General features: G+C 46.4%; 2 protein-coding genes across 2 annotated transcripts in view; one reads left to right on the top strand and one right to left on the bottom strand.

The window, feature by feature from the left end:
* STRA6 (signaling receptor and transporter of retinol STRA6) overlaps window positions 1–6,119 on the top strand; it is a 34,515-nt gene extending 28,396 nt beyond the window's left edge. Inside the window, exons 14-17 of the mRNA XM_066636019.1 lie at window positions 677–778; window positions 3,092–3,255; window positions 3,968–4,105; window positions 5,941–6,119. Of these exons, the coding sequence (XP_066492116.1) occupies window positions 677–778; window positions 3,092–3,255; window positions 3,968–4,105; window positions 5,941–6,119 (583 nt within the window). The remainder of the gene's footprint in view (window positions 1–676; window positions 779–3,091; window positions 3,256–3,967; window positions 4,106–5,940) is intronic.
* A 2,911-nt stretch (window positions 6,120–9,030) lies between these two features.
* ISLR (immunoglobulin superfamily containing leucine rich repeat) lies at window positions 9,031–16,587 on the bottom strand. The gene is made up of 2 exons (XM_066636202.1): window positions 16,572–16,587; window positions 9,031–11,317 (listed from the first exon to the last, which is right to left on the bottom strand). The coding sequence occupies exon 2, from the start codon at window positions 11,304–11,306 to the stop codon at window positions 10,038–10,040; it is 1,269 nt and encodes a 422-aa protein (XP_066492299.1). The 5' UTR covers window positions 11,307–11,317; window positions 16,572–16,587; the 3' UTR covers window positions 9,031–10,037.
* Window positions 16,588–17,096: the final 509 nt, after the last annotated feature.

Genomic DNA, 17,096 nt, shown 5'->3' on the forward strand with positions numbered 1-17,096 from the left:
TCTACCTTTTGAGGATGACCAGTTAAATGGTGGTTTGTGTGAGATGCCAGAGGAACCAGGGTTGGCCAGTTGGGAGATTGGCCTCTACCCACCCACCCACCTACCTTTACTGCTCCTGCTCCCTGGATTCAAAAAGTCAGGAGCAGACCAGAGGAAGAAGTGTGGAGATGTTCTGGTCCACCATCAGCCTCTTCATATTTCCTCTGTTCCCCACATCTTTGGTTAAAGTGATGGCATTGGGTGTGTCAGGTGGTTTTGTGCAGATCCTCAGGCATTGGTCCTCTCTAGCATTTTAAAATAAAGTGTTAACTGGTGACATAGGAAATGACCAGTAGGTACTCATTTAGCCACATCCAGAATTACCAAAGGCGAAAGCAGCACTAGCTGTGGAAAGGACTGTATTTTCCAACAATGTGTTTTGCTGCTTCAGTGCTAAGAAAATGTCTTTCCTCTGTAGAAGCACTTGATTGACATAAGATGCCTGAATTGCTTAAATGCACACTGGTTGCTATTATATCGTGCAGATGACAAAAATTCACATAGAAATGTGGTCTTTGCTTTTGCAACACTATAATGTCCCCAGATTCCTTGGAAGAAGTCACGACAGCTAAACCAATTTAAACCCAGTGTAGATGTGACTTGACTAGAATTGGATACTTGTTTGTCTTTTGTCCAGGCCCTTCTGGTTGACCTTGGTGGTTGCTGTCATTGGGCAGAACCTGCTCACCCACTACTGTTTTCTTGAGCGAAGCCATCCAACGAAAGAGCTTACCAACAGGTGACTGTAGATGCACATCCTATTTAAAACAGGAGATCTGGGTGCTTATACAACTGTGCTTGTTTATTAAGATCCAGAGTTTACACCAGCAGATCAAAGTTTGCATCGCAATGCCTTAAGGCAGCTATTTTCAACCAGTATACTGTGGCATACTGATGTGCCATGAATGGTCTGCAAGTGTGCCATGGGAGTTTGTGGGAGGGTCATTTATTATTAGGGCCATTGGGGATGTGAGCGGCAGGGTGTGCCTTGTCAATTGTCAAACTTATGGTGTGCCATGACTATTTTAGTGCTTTGTCAGTGTGTTATGAGATGAAAAAAGTTGAAAATCATTGCCTTAGGAGTGTCATGGCACACTCACAGGGGTGCTTTGGGATGTCTTCCTACCTGTTTCCCTAGATGCCAGCCACAGACCTCCACAGCCCTGCACCCAGGGCAAAGCTCTGCGATGGCGCCCCCTACGGGCTATCGCTGCCCCCTCATGCAGAAATCCACCCCCCCTTACTCACCAGAGGCTCGCACGATCTTCTCCCATACCAGAGTAACCTCTGTGAGGTTCCCCAATGCTATAAACTGTGCTTCTGGCAAACCCGAAGCACAGTTTCTGCCTCCGTCAGGAGCCCGCAGGGTCCTAGCAGCCGGTGCCTGAGGCATCTGCCCCAGGGAAGTCTATGGTAATGGGATTTAGGTGCCACTGTCTTGGGATCTCACAAAATCTCGTGAGATTTGGCACCACCATCTGGGATCACGTGAGTTTTTGTGAGATCCAAGATGGCAGCACCAAGTCAGAAAGAAGAGGCTGCGGGGGGCATTGTGACCCAAGTAAGTTTGGGAACCACAGGCGACACCCTCTATCTCTGCAAACCATGAACTCCAGAATGGCTTGGTTTACAGCTTCTTGCTAAAACGATTAGATCATTCACAGGCCCATTGGGTTTTCTGTGGCACTGGGAACTTTGTTTACCAAAGATAACTCTCTGTTGCTGTTGTTGTTAACATGAGCACAGATGGGTAGGATTCTTTCAACTTTGGAGTGGCCATTTGAGCACATAAATAGGTATCAAAGCAAGTACAGAAGTTGTTCTGGGATAAATGCTTCAGCATCCACCTAAAAAAGACTGACAAAGTTATTGTGGCATAAGTTTTCATGGGCCAGAAAACCCATTTCGTCAGATGCAAGAAGTGGTCGTGCATGTCCGTCCCTCCGTCTGTCCGTCCAGTAATACAAGAAAGGAATCAGTGTATCGCAGTGCTTTGCAGAGCCCAAATGAGTATTGAATCCAATTAAAGGAATAGAGCCTCTAATCGGGAGTAGAACATGCATTCAAGAAACTGGGCTACAGCCCAAGGAAGCTTATGCCACAGTAAATTTTGTTTGACATGAAAGTTCTGCATGGACTTCTGTTTTAGCACAATGCACTAATATGAAGGCAGTTACTCCTCAGAAATCTATTGCAGGAATAATTTGCAGCCTGTGGGCTTTCTGCCGGCAGTATGCTGGAAAAGCTGTGTCTTGACACTCCAGTTTCTCGCTTCCAGGATTGCCATGGCCAGATTTCTTTTTTAATTTGCTGCCATCATTTTGTGTATGTATGGCTGGTTCGCCTACTGTTTCAGTCCAGATGTGCCTCCTATACTACCCAGGGGCACATTTGTTATAATGCTGGTCTATTTACTGAAGCTTGAACTCTTCCCCCCAGAAAACAGTGATCAGCGTTGCCATGTCATGCTCTGTAAGCTAGAATCCATGCTGTCGCCATGCCTATCATCTGTTAAATGTAAGGAGTACCCAGAAGAGCCAGAGACTAGGGAGGAGGGTTCTAGCAGAGGTAGTAACCTTTCTGCAGCTTTCTGGCACAAGCAGCCCTAATACTTCGCTAAGGGACTATAAGATGAACCTAAGAAGAGCCCTGCTGGATCGGACCAAAAGCCCAGCATCCTGTCTCCAACAGAGAGAGCCAGATGCTTCTGGGAAAGCCATAAGCAGGACATGAAGGCAAGAGCCCTCTCCTGCCCTCCCCCTCCCAGCAGCTGATATTTTGCCTCCAACAAATGGGAGCTCCACTTGGCTAATAGCCATAGCTAGGCCTGTCCTTCCATGAATGTGTCTAGTTCCCCTTTGTATTTTAAACCTTCTAAGGTGGTGGCCACCACATCTTGTGAGCATGAATTCTGTAAATGCTGTGTTTGTGCAAAGAAACTGGAATGAGGCTTGAAGGAGATCCTGGTGATGTTGGGGAAAGGGCGTGAATGATCTGTGTCTTAAGCCCTGCCTCCTACCTTTTTGCCATATCTGGTTTTCCTTCTATGCAGGCGAGCTCTGTACATTGTGACTTACCTGCTGTTTCCTATCAATGTGTTAGTGGGAGTTTTAGCAGGAGTCTGGAGGATGGTCATTTCTGCACTTTACAATGTGGTCCACTTCTGCCAGCTGGATGTAAGCCTCCTAAGCTATGGAGCGGAGGCCTTTGATCCAGGTAAGTGTCGCACCGGAGCTGGATTCTGCTTGGATTCTGCTTAGGTCAGGTGGAAGTGGATTAACCATCTTAGTGCAGTTCAGTCTGAATAGCTGATGCAAATCCTGTGCCTACAACCCCTTTCCATTCTAGCAGGGCTGGCCAAAGACTTTCTGGCACTTGGAAGTGGCGCACAACAAAAGCTACACTCTCTTGATCTGATAGCATGTCAGCTCTGCCACTCAGTCTGTCCTCTGCTCCCTGGATTTGAATAAGAGGGGGGAGAATGGCATGTCACTGTGCTGCATGAATGTGCCAGCCCTGCACTCAACCTTTCCTGCTACATGCAGGGGGTTGGGCTAGATGACCTTGTGGGTCCCTTCCAACTCTGTGCTTGATTTTGTGAAAGCAATAGGGAAGGTCAGTGACTCAGTGGTATAGTACGTGCTTTGCAGGCAGTAGATCCTTGGCATCCAGGTAGGCTGGAAGGAAAATTTCTGCCCTGAGAAACCCTGGAGAACTGCTGCCAATCTGTGTTGATAATGAAACTGTAGATGGCCCAAATGGTCTGATTCAGTATAAGAGAGCTTCCCACAAGAGATGAGATTACAAGAGGAAGAATCTTTTCTGCTAGTCTGTGTTTGTGCACTTGCAGTGAAGCCCAGAGTATGACCTTACACAGGGACTAGGTTTTTCCCCCCTCCCCATCCATCCCTCCTGTTCTTCTTTCCAGGCTACCGCACTTATTGTCACTACTTGAAAATTGAGGTCAGCCAATCGCATCCAGTGATGAAAGCTTTTTGCTTGCTACTTCTCCAATTGCACAACCCCAAGAGGCTGAAGGGATTCCAGTTGGGAGACTTGGAAGAAGGTGAGAGCCCTGGCTCCAGCCTGAATGCATGTGATGCAGTTGGGCCAGATGGAAAAAGCAACCTTTCCCTGGAGCTGGACTGTGACACTGTAGTTGCAGGACCGACAACCTGTCTCTCCCTCACACACTCTTAGTGGTGCCCGCTCATGTGGAAGGTTTCTCCTTCATGTAGGAAGGGACCACTTTTCCATCTCTTTTATTCAGAGCCCCGTGAGAGATGCAGGTGGGGGGGGGGCGTGTTAAGGAGAACGTAGAATTTCTTGCTCCAAAGGATTTCAGGAGCAGGGAGCGCTCAAGCCTCCCCTAACAGAGGTGTTGTGCTTTAATGGTTCCCCTTATTATTATTTTAGAAATCTTATATCCTGCCTTTCCATTTAAAAAAAAAAATGCCCACAGGATTCATACACTTATGACCAAAATACAATGCACCACTATTGTATGCTTATCAGCTGGGGTGCGAGTACAAACTACAGGTTCGTGCATACATCTTCCTCTTTGTTCCTAGCCCACTCCTTTCCCGTTTTAGCACTGGGAGCAAAGAGGCAAGTTGCAGGCCCCTTGCCAAGTCTGACAATAGGGTGGGCTGGGTTCTGGGCCTGATTGTGCATTCTGCCCCCAACGTGGCCTGTTGCCTCCCCCTCCCCTCTCCACATTGGTTAGGCATAGCAGTGAGCAGATGGGAAGGCGCAGGAAGAGAAAACACCTTGGGAATCACTTCTTCTTTCCTCCCCAGAGGTAGATCAGGTTTGCTTGGGGGGGGAAGAGCCCGGAAGCAATCCAGTTAGGGAGTGGCTACATAACTCACAAGAGCACCTACAGTTTGCTTTTGAAAATCTGGAGCTTAGGGAGGGCACCAGGATGAGGTCTCTTGTTATCTGGTGTGCTCCCTGGGGCATTTGGTGGGCCGCTGTGAGATACAGGAAGCTGGACAAGATGGGCCTATGGCCTGATCCAGTGGGGCTGTTCTTATGTTCTTAACTACAATTCCCAGAAAGCCTTGCAGGTCTTCTTGTTATCTGGTGTGCTCCCTGGGGCATTTGGTGGGCCGCTGTGAGATACAGGAAGCTGGACAAGATGGGCCTATGGCCTGATCTGTGGGGCTGTTCTTATGTTCTTAACTACAATTCCCAGAAAGCCTTGCAGGTCTTCTTGTTATCTGGTGTGCTCCCTGGGGCATTTGGTGGGCCGCTGTGAGATACAGGAAGCTGGACAAGATGGGCCTATGGCCTGATCCAGTGGGGCTGTTCTTATGTTCTTATGAGCTCAAAGAGTGATTCTAGATTTTCACAGCTCTGTCAGTTGCAGACAGAATTCTAACAAACTAAAGTCACCGCATGACTCCAGATGTTTATAATGGTCTACAATGTTTTTGCATGGCAGTTGCCTTTCAGAGAGGATTGTCCCATGTGCACTCCTACAAGATCCCATATATGGTGGTCCTCCTGGTCATATCTACAGTATCCCGGTTTAACAGATAGGGAGATAACCTTAATATTTAGTGTAGTTTTCGTTGGAAGGGGTGGGTGCATACGTCATTAGCGAAAGAATACCAGCGCGTAGAAATGCTTAAGAAAGCAGTGCCTGTTTTTTTGATGCAGGGATTTTGGCTTTGTACAAAGCAGCATCATTCATGTGCACCCTCACCTACAGTCCAAAGTAGCAGTGCCCACAGACCCAGGTTGATCACTTCAATGAGAGAACCAGGTCTCTCTTTTCCTCCCCGCCCATGCACCCACATGTGTGCTTTCTTTGCGGAAAATTATCTACATTACTTTATGGGTTCCCTGTAGAATTTGTGGTCTCTTATGTAAGTTTGTGATTTTTTTATTTTGCAGGGGTCAAGCTGATGAAGACTCAGAAGTTGTCAACAAAAGCATCAAAGTACAAGCAGAACCGTGCCAGGTGGTACTTGTTATACACCCTTCTGAATAACCCCTCGCTTCTGCCTTACCGAAAGAGGGCTCTCTCGGATGCCAGGGCTAATGGGACACAAACTAACCCCCTGAAACCTTGATGGTTCAGAAAAAGCCTTTATGAAACATTGGTTGGGAGTGGGGGAAGAAGTCTTTGTTCTACTACCATTCACACACATCCTGGTGCCTCAGCCATTCTTCCCCCATGTGTCCCACACTTCTGTTCGCTTGTCCTGATGTCCTCTTACCACAAGGCTGCATCCTACTTGCCTGAAAACCAGGGCTTGTCTCCTTGAGGACCCAAGACAGTTCGATAGCATGAAACTGGCAATGACGTCAAGTGGAGGCCAGCCAACGGCTGGGTCAACCCAAAGACATTGTGATTTTGTGAGTCTTTTTTCCCCCCTTACTTTCAAACTTCCTCTTCAGAATTTTCCCTTTTCTCTCTTGCTTTTCATGGAAGCTTGGAAGTGTGGATCTTAAAATTGTGAAGTTTCTCGTCCTCCTACAGTAAAATGTATTTTTACATGGAATTTTGGAATTTCCACCACATCATGAAAATTAGAATGAGGAAGCTAATGCTATAGACCAGAGACTAGGATGGTGCCATATGGATACAGAACAGTGGAAAATAGTGTTTGATAAAAGATCTCTAGTGTTTTTGAACACTGAACAATGAAAGGCCTCACCTTATCTGACAGCACACCAGCTCCTCCTGTTCCCTGGTTTAAAAGGGAGATGAGAGGAGAGTGATGTAGCTAGGATTTTAGAAATGCTCCTTTCCAAACATCTTCTACCACATCGCCCTTGTTCCTTTTCAAATCTGGGAAGCAGGAGGGGGAGTGGTGGAAGTGATCCCCTCCATCTATCACCTGGGACAATCTCCTAGCTGGGCCAGAGCATGAACATTCTCTGATCAAATTTTCCCTTGGGGAAAATCACTATGGCAGTTCAGGTTGCCTATGTCTCTTAGCAGGACGAGCTACAAAGGAGCTAGTAGTATGAACGGTAAAAGTGGTAAGGGGAGCATGAAATTTCTAAAGGGGGGGACTCCTCTTCAAAATATTTCACTCTCTGTATGTCTACAGATTCTTGGGGACTGTCAGCATATCATCAAAGTAGTTCTGTCTTTCTGCTTGAATCTCCCCCTCACAAACTTGCCCAAGAAGGCAACTTGAGAATCTCATTTGTATAACCCTTTGTGCTCAGATGCTTCTGTTTTCTGGTAGCCTGGAAGACAAATCCCTCCCTGTGTCCTCTTTTTCTTAAGCAACTAATGGACCTTGGGTAGTGGGAGCTGACCAGGTGAGCTTTGGAGTAGAACTGTTAGAGAGTACAGAGACTTGAACTTCTCTGATGAGAACAATAAACAAAACACCATTGTTACAACCTACTGAAGGCCTCATTTGTCCGTATTTTGGTCTATGTGTTCATAGCATCTTTTCTGGTCTCTGAATTGTAATGCCAGATCTGTTTGTTTGGAAAGGGCTTCCACTCAACAGCTGCAAAGCAATAAGGAAGCTGAGCAACAACCCTAGTCAGTTGTTGGCCTGTCACTGAATAGGCAGGGTGTATGGGAAGGGTGCAATGTTGACAAACATGGGGCATCTCCCAACCAGCACTCCTTATGAAGGGGAAAGTCTAGGCTGCAACATAGTTCTACCTTACGGTTTCTCCAGCCATCTCCACCTGCAGCAAGATTAAGCCTAGGCAGAGCTGTACCACACGGTCCCCAAGGCACATACATGTAGAAAAACGACACAGCCAAGCCCCACATGCCATACTGTGACGTGTCACCAGTGCTATTTATACTACTTTTTAAAAAGCACTGCTCTAACCACTATAAAGCACTGCCTTTATTGTTCATTTCTTTGGAACCCTGTTTGGAAATGAAGCAGCAGCGCCTAGCCAGCAAGGCTGGCTGTCATCGTAATCACAGTTGCTCAGCGAGGGGCATAATGGATCTCTCTGCTTGTTATTCCTTTTGCACCTGCAGTAGAAATTTCTGGTGTTTCTCCAGGATCATACAGTAAGGACCCATATGGAGAAATTCTTAAATGCCTATCTGTGACCTATAATTTTAACTGCACCTGTTTCCAGCATGCACCCACAGAGTTGGGAAGCTAATTTCCAATCTGCCTTCAACTTTTGTTATAAATAGTTCTTTGCTGCAAAATAACCCAAGAAATTTAGAGTCCCTTGCTAAGACATTCTAGACTTTCATAGTGCTGGCCTTCCTCCCTGTAATGTGATTTCTTCAAAACTTCCTGATTTCTGGGCTAGAAAATAATTGGCTGCTGCAGCAATTAATGTTCTTCAGACTCATAGCTTACACGGCAGTAGTGCTTATAGCCCCAGTGGGGCTGCATGTACAGGAAACAGACCTGTAGACTGTAAGGAAACATACGCAAAGTGTGGGCTATGGAGAGAGAACAGGATGGGGCCCCTTATTTTATAATGCACCTGGATCATTTTTTTTTTTGAGAGTTCAAAAGGCAGTGGAGCTTTCCAGTTTGGAGATTAAACAAAATGTTGTTCTGGTCAACCCAGAGTACCAATTATTTTGATTTCTCTAAAAGGCTTATTCTTTGGTGGGCCTTCCCCTGTCACCTTTGCTTCAGTGCTGAAAGCTCCTGAAAGCGCCAGTGAAAAGTGTTTCTGGTATCTGGGAAATGCTGCTGTCTGGAAGAAATCCCCACCCTGAAACCTTGGTGAGTCATTGTCAGATGGACCAATGAAAACATGGACCAGTGATTTGATGCTGCATCGTATATTCATTTATTACATTCTGTGTAGATCAAACAAAACAGTAATGCCACCAGAAGACCACATTCTTGTTCATGTTTTAATTACAAATTGCATATAATTATATGGTAAAACAAAGCTGTCGTATATTGTAGTAAAAAGAGCCACAATGAGGTTCATACATCACAACACTGGGGGGAAAAGAGGTACAATGCAAAGGACTGAGATATTTTGTGTGTTATCTATGATAATTTGTAGCTTTGTGTGTGTGTGTGTGTTTGTTTTAATCCCTGATTGTTTTGCCCTTTGGCTAAACAATGAAAATCCTGGTGGTGATTTTTCCCTTTCTTGCCAAGGCCTGGAGCAAGGAATTACTCATCTGAGTCTTTAGCCCATCTCATCAATTCGGTATTCACCTTTTTCAAAGGTGTCATGAACAGAAGAGCAATCTGCGCTCAGAACAGGCTTACCCAATACACGTGGACAAAGATTCTTTATTAACTGCATCAGGTACATTTTTTTTCCATCCATCCCTTCACAATGGCCTGAGTTAAACATACCAGGTGGGTAAACCTTTTCTAAATCGGTATATTAAGACTATTAATAAAGTAGCATTACTCATACTACCAGCACAATGCTATACACCTGGGAAGACCTAGAAATCGACATGGCTATGATGCCATGGCTATGATGCCATCAACAGTAGAATATTATATCTAAGCCTGACTCTTCTAGCTCCTATGCAATCACAAGAATTTCATGACTGCAATGGTCATGTCGTGTGGAGAATTGGCTTCCATTAATGCATCTCTTCCATTAACCCATCTCACTCTTTGGATTCCACAAAAGAGAGAGAGAAATGGCACACAAAGCAAAGTGTAGAGGAAAGGAGAGTGGTGAGCTAGACTATCTCCAATGGTCTAGCCCACCACTCATCTCTCCTCCACAGTTTCTCTTCTGCTCCATTATCCTCTTGCCTCTCAAAGCCAGGAAGTAGGAGCAGAAAGAAGAGCAATGGCACCGGCAGCTGGCACACCACCGGGTTAAAGGAAGAAGCATTTCCACACCACTTCAGGCACCAGGGGGTCTTGGGTTGACCCTAATGAGACTCCTCAAACTTCAGAACAGGCTTGTATAACTGCTATGAGTCAGAAGCCCTGATCCGATCAGTGCAATTGAAAAGGCAAGTCTCAACCTTACATCTAATAATAATTATCAATACTTCTACTAATATAGCACTACATTTCTACTTATGATAGTGGGTTACAAGTGCTTTAGCTATACTGTGCAAGCAAGAAAACCAGAAACAAGTTACTCCAAGACCATGGCTCCCAGACTGTCCCTCCACTGTTGCTGGTCTTTGGTCCTACAGGAGTAAGATAGATGAACACAAGCTTTCCATCAGACTTTAGAAGTTCTTCTTTGTCACAATTGTTGACTCTGGGTTTGCTGGCTTGGATGTTGTTCTGAAGAAGACCTTCTGCAGGATTCTCTGAGCTGTCTAAAGCCACCTTGACTGAGACCTCACGAAACCCAACCTCGTTAATGGCCTGACAGGTGTAGACACCTTCATCAGCCTTGCTGAACTTGGAGACGGCCATGGAGCCATTGCTGAAGACCATAATGCGTTCTCTGGTCTGCGTGGAAGTCCCATCAGCAAGTAGATTGTGTCTCTCTTCTTCTACATTTTGCCCATTAATGGCAATGTTTTGACTGGATGTCTGGATTTTCCACCTGATCTCCGGCGGTGGTTTGCCCACAACACTGCAATCCAATAGGAGAGTGAGACCGTCATGCAATACGGTGTTGTCCAGGCTGGAATGGTAGACCAGCTGCACAGATGGAGGCATGCAGTCCAGTGTCAATGCTCTTCCAAGAACGAGGCCTTTCAGATTCACAGGAGAAGCACAAGTGATGGATTCTTTCTCTGGGATGGAAACCAAAGTGCCCTCAAGCCATCGCTTCAACCACCAGCTCTTACAGGAGCAGTTCCATGGATTGTTGTTGATTTGTAGCAGGGCTAGGGCAGGCATGGAGTTGAAAGTCCCCTCCGAAAGGACAGTGAGCCTGTTATTGTCCAGCCAGAGGGACCGCAGCTCCTTCAGCATGTGAAAGGCCTCGGAGGGAACCTTCTCCAAATGGTTGTTGCTCAACTTCAGCTGCTGCAGAGCTGTGAGGTTGTACAGATCCCCCCAGGGGAAGTCTGCAACCTGATTGTGGCTCAGATCAATGGCCCTCAGCTGCACCAGGAATGCAAAGGTGCCCTTCCTCACGGTGCTGATCTCATTGTAGGACAGCCACAGCCCCTGCAGATCAGCAACCTCAATGAAGGACTCCTCCCGTAGGAAGGTAATTTGGTTGACAGACAGGCTGAGGGTAGTTGCATTGGAGGGCAGGCCAACAGGAACCACCTGGAGGTCTTGGTAAGAACAATCTACTATGTGCCGGCCATAGCTCTTCTTTACAAAGCAGCTGCAGGCTTCTGGGCAGCTGTGGCTCTCCACAAAGAGCAATGCAGCCACTAAGCAGAACAAGGGGTCCATGATTTCTCCCCCTATAAATGCAAACAAGACAGGTGAGGACTATACCACTTGCTTGCCTTGGGAACCTAGTTTCAGTGGCAGACCTCCCATTGTAAACAATAGGACAAATGCCCCGGGCGTGAGCCTTTAGGACCGTGCAATCAATCAATCAATCAACAGTATTTATATACCGCTTTTCAACTAAAAGTTCACAAAGCGGTTTACAGAGAAAAATCAAATAACGTAAATGGCTCCCTGTCCCAAAAGGGCTCACAATCTAAAAAGATGCAAATGAATACCAGCAGACTGCCACTAGAACAGACAGTGCTGGGGTGAGGTGGGCCAATTACTCTCCCCCTGCTAAAAAAAGGAGCACCCACTTGAAAAAGTGCCTCTTACCCAATTAGCAGGGGTAAATTAGCACAAGCCTCTCTGAGGCTCCCAACGGGGTCGGAAACTGTGCTTCCATTTTTTCCCTGAGTTTAAAGCCTCGGGGAAGCCTGGGGAAGCTTTCCCAATGCAGTCTACAGTTGCGTGAAGCTCCATAAGCCTCAGGTAAATGGGGGGGGTGGATTTGCATGCGGGGGATGGTAACTTCCTGCGGGGGGGGGGCACCATCATAGATCTTTGCCCTGGGGCTGGGGAGGTCTGCTACTGCCTAGTTCTCACCTGTGTCAAGGCTATACCACTTTAAATTGTAGGAGGGACTTATACAATGCTTGTCCTCCGTCCACACAAATACACGTGTATTCATACCATTCTGGTATACACACAAAGGAGGGTGTCAGTGAAAGGACATAAACCACCTCTCACCTCTCTCTGAATTCCATGACTTTGAGCACTTTTCAGGGGAACAAACATATTACTTTGTTTTTCTAAATTAGAACACAAGAACTGTCAACAAGGGCAGCCCTACCTGAAGTGTGGGGCAGTAGCCTAGCCTTGAATTTGTGAAGGCATGAGTGATGCTTGCTAGCTCTGTGGCGGCAGCATAGACAAGAATATGGGGGATGTTCTTTTCCATCACCTGCATGTATTGCTTTGTGGCACAATCCACCAGTATGTTCTCCTGCAAATGCTCCCATTAATTTTAATGGGCTTTAATGGTTAGCAACCTTCAGTCTCGGAAGACTATGGTATAAGCCTACAGCACCAGGTTTTCCAAAGTGGTCTCCCATCCAAGTACTAACCAGGCCTGACCCTGCTTAGCTTCTGAGATCAGATGAGATCGGGCATGTATGATGGAGGTATCCTACGTCTCACTGGATTGGACTCGTGGACTCTTGATTTATTTTTTTGACTTTAACTACAGAGCAGAAACAGATGTCATGCCGAAGATCCATGATAAAATCTCCCGACTTCTTATAATATAAATTAAGTTGCAGGGGGATCGCAGTTCTGAACAGAGCCACAGTGCTGGGGGCAGCGCTGTCTGGTCCATGAGGATGACTGAGATGGTTGCCTCAAGCAGGCAGAGTGCCTGTTTCCACCCTCTTCACTGCTCCTGTTACCTGGACTGAAAAAGTAGAAGGGACTGGACCAGGAGGAAGTGTGGAGGTGGACAGGGATGGGCTAGTTCAGCAATCTCCAATCTGGAGACCACTGTGTGCTGAAAAACCCTTCCTGTCCCAAGCAGTGCTTCCTGTTCCACTGCACCACCACTTCTCCGTTCCTCTGATCTGGGCATAGGGATGCTTGGGGCAGTCGTGTCTATTGCCCGTTGCCCCAGCAGGCCTCACACCCGGAGTTATGGGCAGACATGACTGCCCAGAGCGTCCCTATGTCCAGATCAGGCGAACAGAGAAGTGGTGGTGCAGCAGAACGGTAAGCAATGCTCACAGGGGAAGGGCTTTTACCAAAGGATAAATCCGGCCCACGAGCTGAAGTTTGGCAAGCCCTGGGCTAGATGAACATCAGGAATAGCCCGTCACTCTCAATCACAATTTCTTTTCCATTCTGTTCTTCAATTCCTTATCAAATTCAGAGAAGAGGAGGAGGAAGTAGTGCACCACCAGGCAGTGGCATAACAAGCAGGGGGCAGGCCACCCTAGGTACCAGGCTAGAAGGGGGTGCCATGCGAGGTCCAGCCAAGATGGTAGTGATGGGAGAAGCAGGAGCGGCACCTAGCCGTGGTCACAGGTATGTAAAGGCCGTCAGTACCGCTTCATGTTTCAGTGGCTTGACAATTTTGCTGCTGCCCCATTCCTTCTCCTTTGGAGTCTTAACAAGAACCTCCTCCTCCAGGAGAACCTAGAAATAACACTGTGACATCATCACCCCAGGCACCACTGCCTCTAGCAATGTCTCTGCCACCAAGTAAGAGTCTGGTAGATTCCTTCAGGCATTAGAAGGGCTTGGGCCTGTCCTGGGTGGGTCTGTTATTTTTTTCCCCCTTCTCACCATTTCCCCAATCTAAACTCATTCTCTGCTGCTGTTGCTCCTTTCCATACAAGTGAAAAGAACACATTTTGAGATGGGGCAATTTAGGTCAGGAGAAAAGCTTGAGGGGGAGAATAAAGCCTTTCTCCCCCGGCATCACAGCACCAATAAAAATTGAACCACCAGCCATCCAGCTGCCTACCCACCCACAGCTGCATTTATTTAATTTGTTTTTAAGATTTAGGAGATCCAGATCTCTTGCATCACATCAACTTCAGTCTACAAGGGGGAACAGAAACCTTTCAGGAACAAAACCACATTCCGGTTGCTTTTATTTTTTCAAACTCCTGATTACTGGAAACCATCTGGCAATCCAAAACTTTTAACCCAGCAGTTTTCAACCTTTTTTCATCTCATGGCACACTGACAAGATGCTAAAGTTGGCAAGGCATCAGTTTTTGGACAATTGACAAGGCACACCAGGCTGCCGGTGAGGGGGGGTGGTCATGTTCCCTTTTACCCTACTAATAAATTACCCTCCTTCAAACTCCCATGGCACACCTGCAGACCATTTGTGGCACACCAATGAGCCATGGCACACTGGTTGAAAATCCCAAGCATGTAAGTTTTTGGGTAGCTGTGTATATTCAAAGATAGAAAAAACAATTTCAAGAAGAATGAAAAAGAGGAACCAAACATAAACTTGGCTCTTCAGAAAGCATGAGATAAAAGAAAAGAAGGCTCAAATGTAACCTTGAAAAGAGATCTGAAGGTATAGGTATGATTCATGACAACTCAGTGTCATCATTTTGGACACATCATTCTGAGAAAGTGGCATTTAATGCTTGCAGTAAGTGCCACTCTGGCAGCGTCTCACCAGCGGTGCAGGTGCATCTTCTGAAGAAAAGATGACTACATTTCTAAAAGAGCTAGAAAGACTCATCTATAGACATCAGGTCATCAAGTCACAGCAACTTCTGGTTAAATCTTGATCTCAGGTTCCCCAGAGTCAGTGAAATCACCTTAGCTGAGCCTATCTCAATATTCGGCACTGGATTTAACAGTGGAGCAGGAAGAAGCTACTTGCAAGTCCATATCAGAATTTGGACCTCTGTTCTGTGTTTTGTGGATGACTGACTTGGCTGCATAAGAAGGCAACCAGATTCTGCAATGTATTTCCCATTGCAGTCATGGCATTTGCAGTACAATCCTAGGCATGTCTACTCAGAAGCAAGTCAAATTATGTTCAATGGGGCTTGCTCCCAGGAAAGTGCGTATAGGTGATGGCCAAGTGTGCAGCCTTTTCTCACTGATGCCGAACTAGCAACCATCATTCATGCCTTCAGTGTTACATTTCATCATGATTTAGGACCGACCAGAAGCACTACCATAATATATAATCTACAATGCCCAGACATAAGTACAGCTAGGGATCTGTAAACTAGTTGGGTAGGGAATTTTGATTTTGACCTTGCCTGTAACTGCCTGGTTGACCTTTGCCTAAAACCCACACCTGGACACTTCCAGTACCCAGGCTATTTGGTAAACTGCTCCTAGACCTCTGTCTACATGCTGGAGCATAGGGGGGGATTTTCCATGACACCTGTGAGGGAAGCATTCAAGGATATTCTCTGTCTGACCTTGTCCTCATAGTGACAGCAGCACAGTCTCCCATTTTGACCCTGGGAAAGGGTCAGATCTGGAAGATAGAGGAAGCAAGGAGGCACCAGCTTTCCCCAGGGCATCTAGGGGTACAAAGTTTCTTTTGGGCCCCTTCCTGAAGGGGGGCAACACAGAACAAGGGAGGGTGGCAACAGCTTGAAACGTACTTGGAGTCCTGCACAGTATTGACAGCTAGATACAGTAATATGGAAAACCAAACACATTAATAAGTCTCTCTAAAATCTTTTAAATATAGGAAATCATTGCAGAAAGTTAGCATCATTGTATCTAGGGTTACACTAGAATGGGAAGTGTCCTGTGTGTACCAAAATTAACTTCTGCAGCAGCTGTAGCCTCTCAGATGTGTCCCTGAACTCCTATACACTCCATCATGGTCAGCAGATCCACAAGCCCAAGAGCTACTATAGTAGGCCAGTTTCCTCCCAGATTTGAAACTGTGTTAAGGAATTACCTGTATGCATTCCTTGGGTTTGTGCATAGGGTTTGGGGCAGCATAGGGTTTGGGGCATAGGGTTTGGGGCAGCAACTGCTGCCATGCTCCCGCAGTAGTGCCCCTATGCGAGCAGTGAGTGTGGGTGAGGTAGTAAAATGTAAGATAGTAAAATTTCTGGACCTCTTTTGGCTCCTGTGTCCCACTTTTGACCCTGGGGCCAGGAACAAATTGTCCTCTCTACTCCCCTCTCAGGGGCCCTGCCCCCCATCACCACAAGGACTGGCAGTGGTATAGTCGAGACATAGTCCAGGCAGCCTGAAAGTGGTATAGTCCAGGCATAGACTTATTACTTGATCTGCTATTTACAGCAACAGACCCATGACTTCAGGTTTTGTTTCCCATAAACGAAGCATCGCTGCTTGGCAAGGGACTTGGAGTTTTTGAAACCCACAAAACAGATGGATGATTCCAGGTTCTCATCGCTGCTACACACGCACACTGCAAATCATTGTGTCTCTCCCCTTTGGGTCTAGGAATAAGCCTAAACAATGTGCTTCCTCAAAGTCTGTCAGCCCTGCTAGGACCTTTCCAAGTTAACCGCCACCAAAATACCCACACATTCTTCAGCACTGCGAGCCTGAAATCATAGCAAACAGTTTAGGGGGAAAAAACCATTTTTTCCCCCCAGAGAGCATACATATCAAGTATTAAAAAGCAAAGAGTCCTAATGTAAAATGTATTCTCGCTTTAAAAGACTCCTGCATTTAAAAATAGAAGATCATTGTTTTTACCTCTTTCCAGGCTCTCCTCTTTTCACAGAAGAGTTTCAGCCAGAAATCTGTGTAAACATTGCCTTGAGTCCTGACAGACTCACGCATTCCAACAACATTATTAATAACAGCAAAGTCCAGCCTACAGCTCTGCCGGAGCCAGAAAAATGGTTATGATCTCTCATAGGCCTCGCAAACATGTGGCGCACTTTTTGTTCTTTGTTGTGAAACAGAGTAGCCCCGGTAATTCCCAGGCTACAGTCGGTATTATCGTTGAGGTTAAGTGGGACGCTGTCTAACCTCCCAAGAACAGACCCCTGATAGCCATCAAACCCCCCCCCCCTTGCTTCAGCCAGACCCACCAAATGATTTCATTTAGTTAGGCTTTTCTCTTCCCTCCTTGCCATGCCATAGATTACGTACTGTCAAGGGACAAACTTTTTATAAGCACAAGCCCTGTCTCACTGGAAGGACAGCAGCAGACACTTTTTGTTACAGGGTGAAATCTGCCAACTTTTGATCCCTCCCTCCCTTTGATCCCTCCCT

The sequence above is a fragment of the Tiliqua scincoides genome, chromosome 8 (assembly GCF_035046505.1).
Source record: "Tiliqua scincoides isolate rTilSci1 chromosome 8, rTilSci1.hap2, whole genome shotgun sequence".
In the NCBI taxonomy this organism is placed as follows: Eukaryota; Metazoa; Chordata; class Lepidosauria; order Squamata; family Scincidae; genus Tiliqua; species Tiliqua scincoides.

Coding starts and splice junctions, on each gene's coding strand:
- ISLR (XM_066636202.1), bottom strand. CDS start 11,306: ATGGACCCCTTGTTCTGCTTAGTGGCTGCATTGCTCTTTGTGGAGAGC.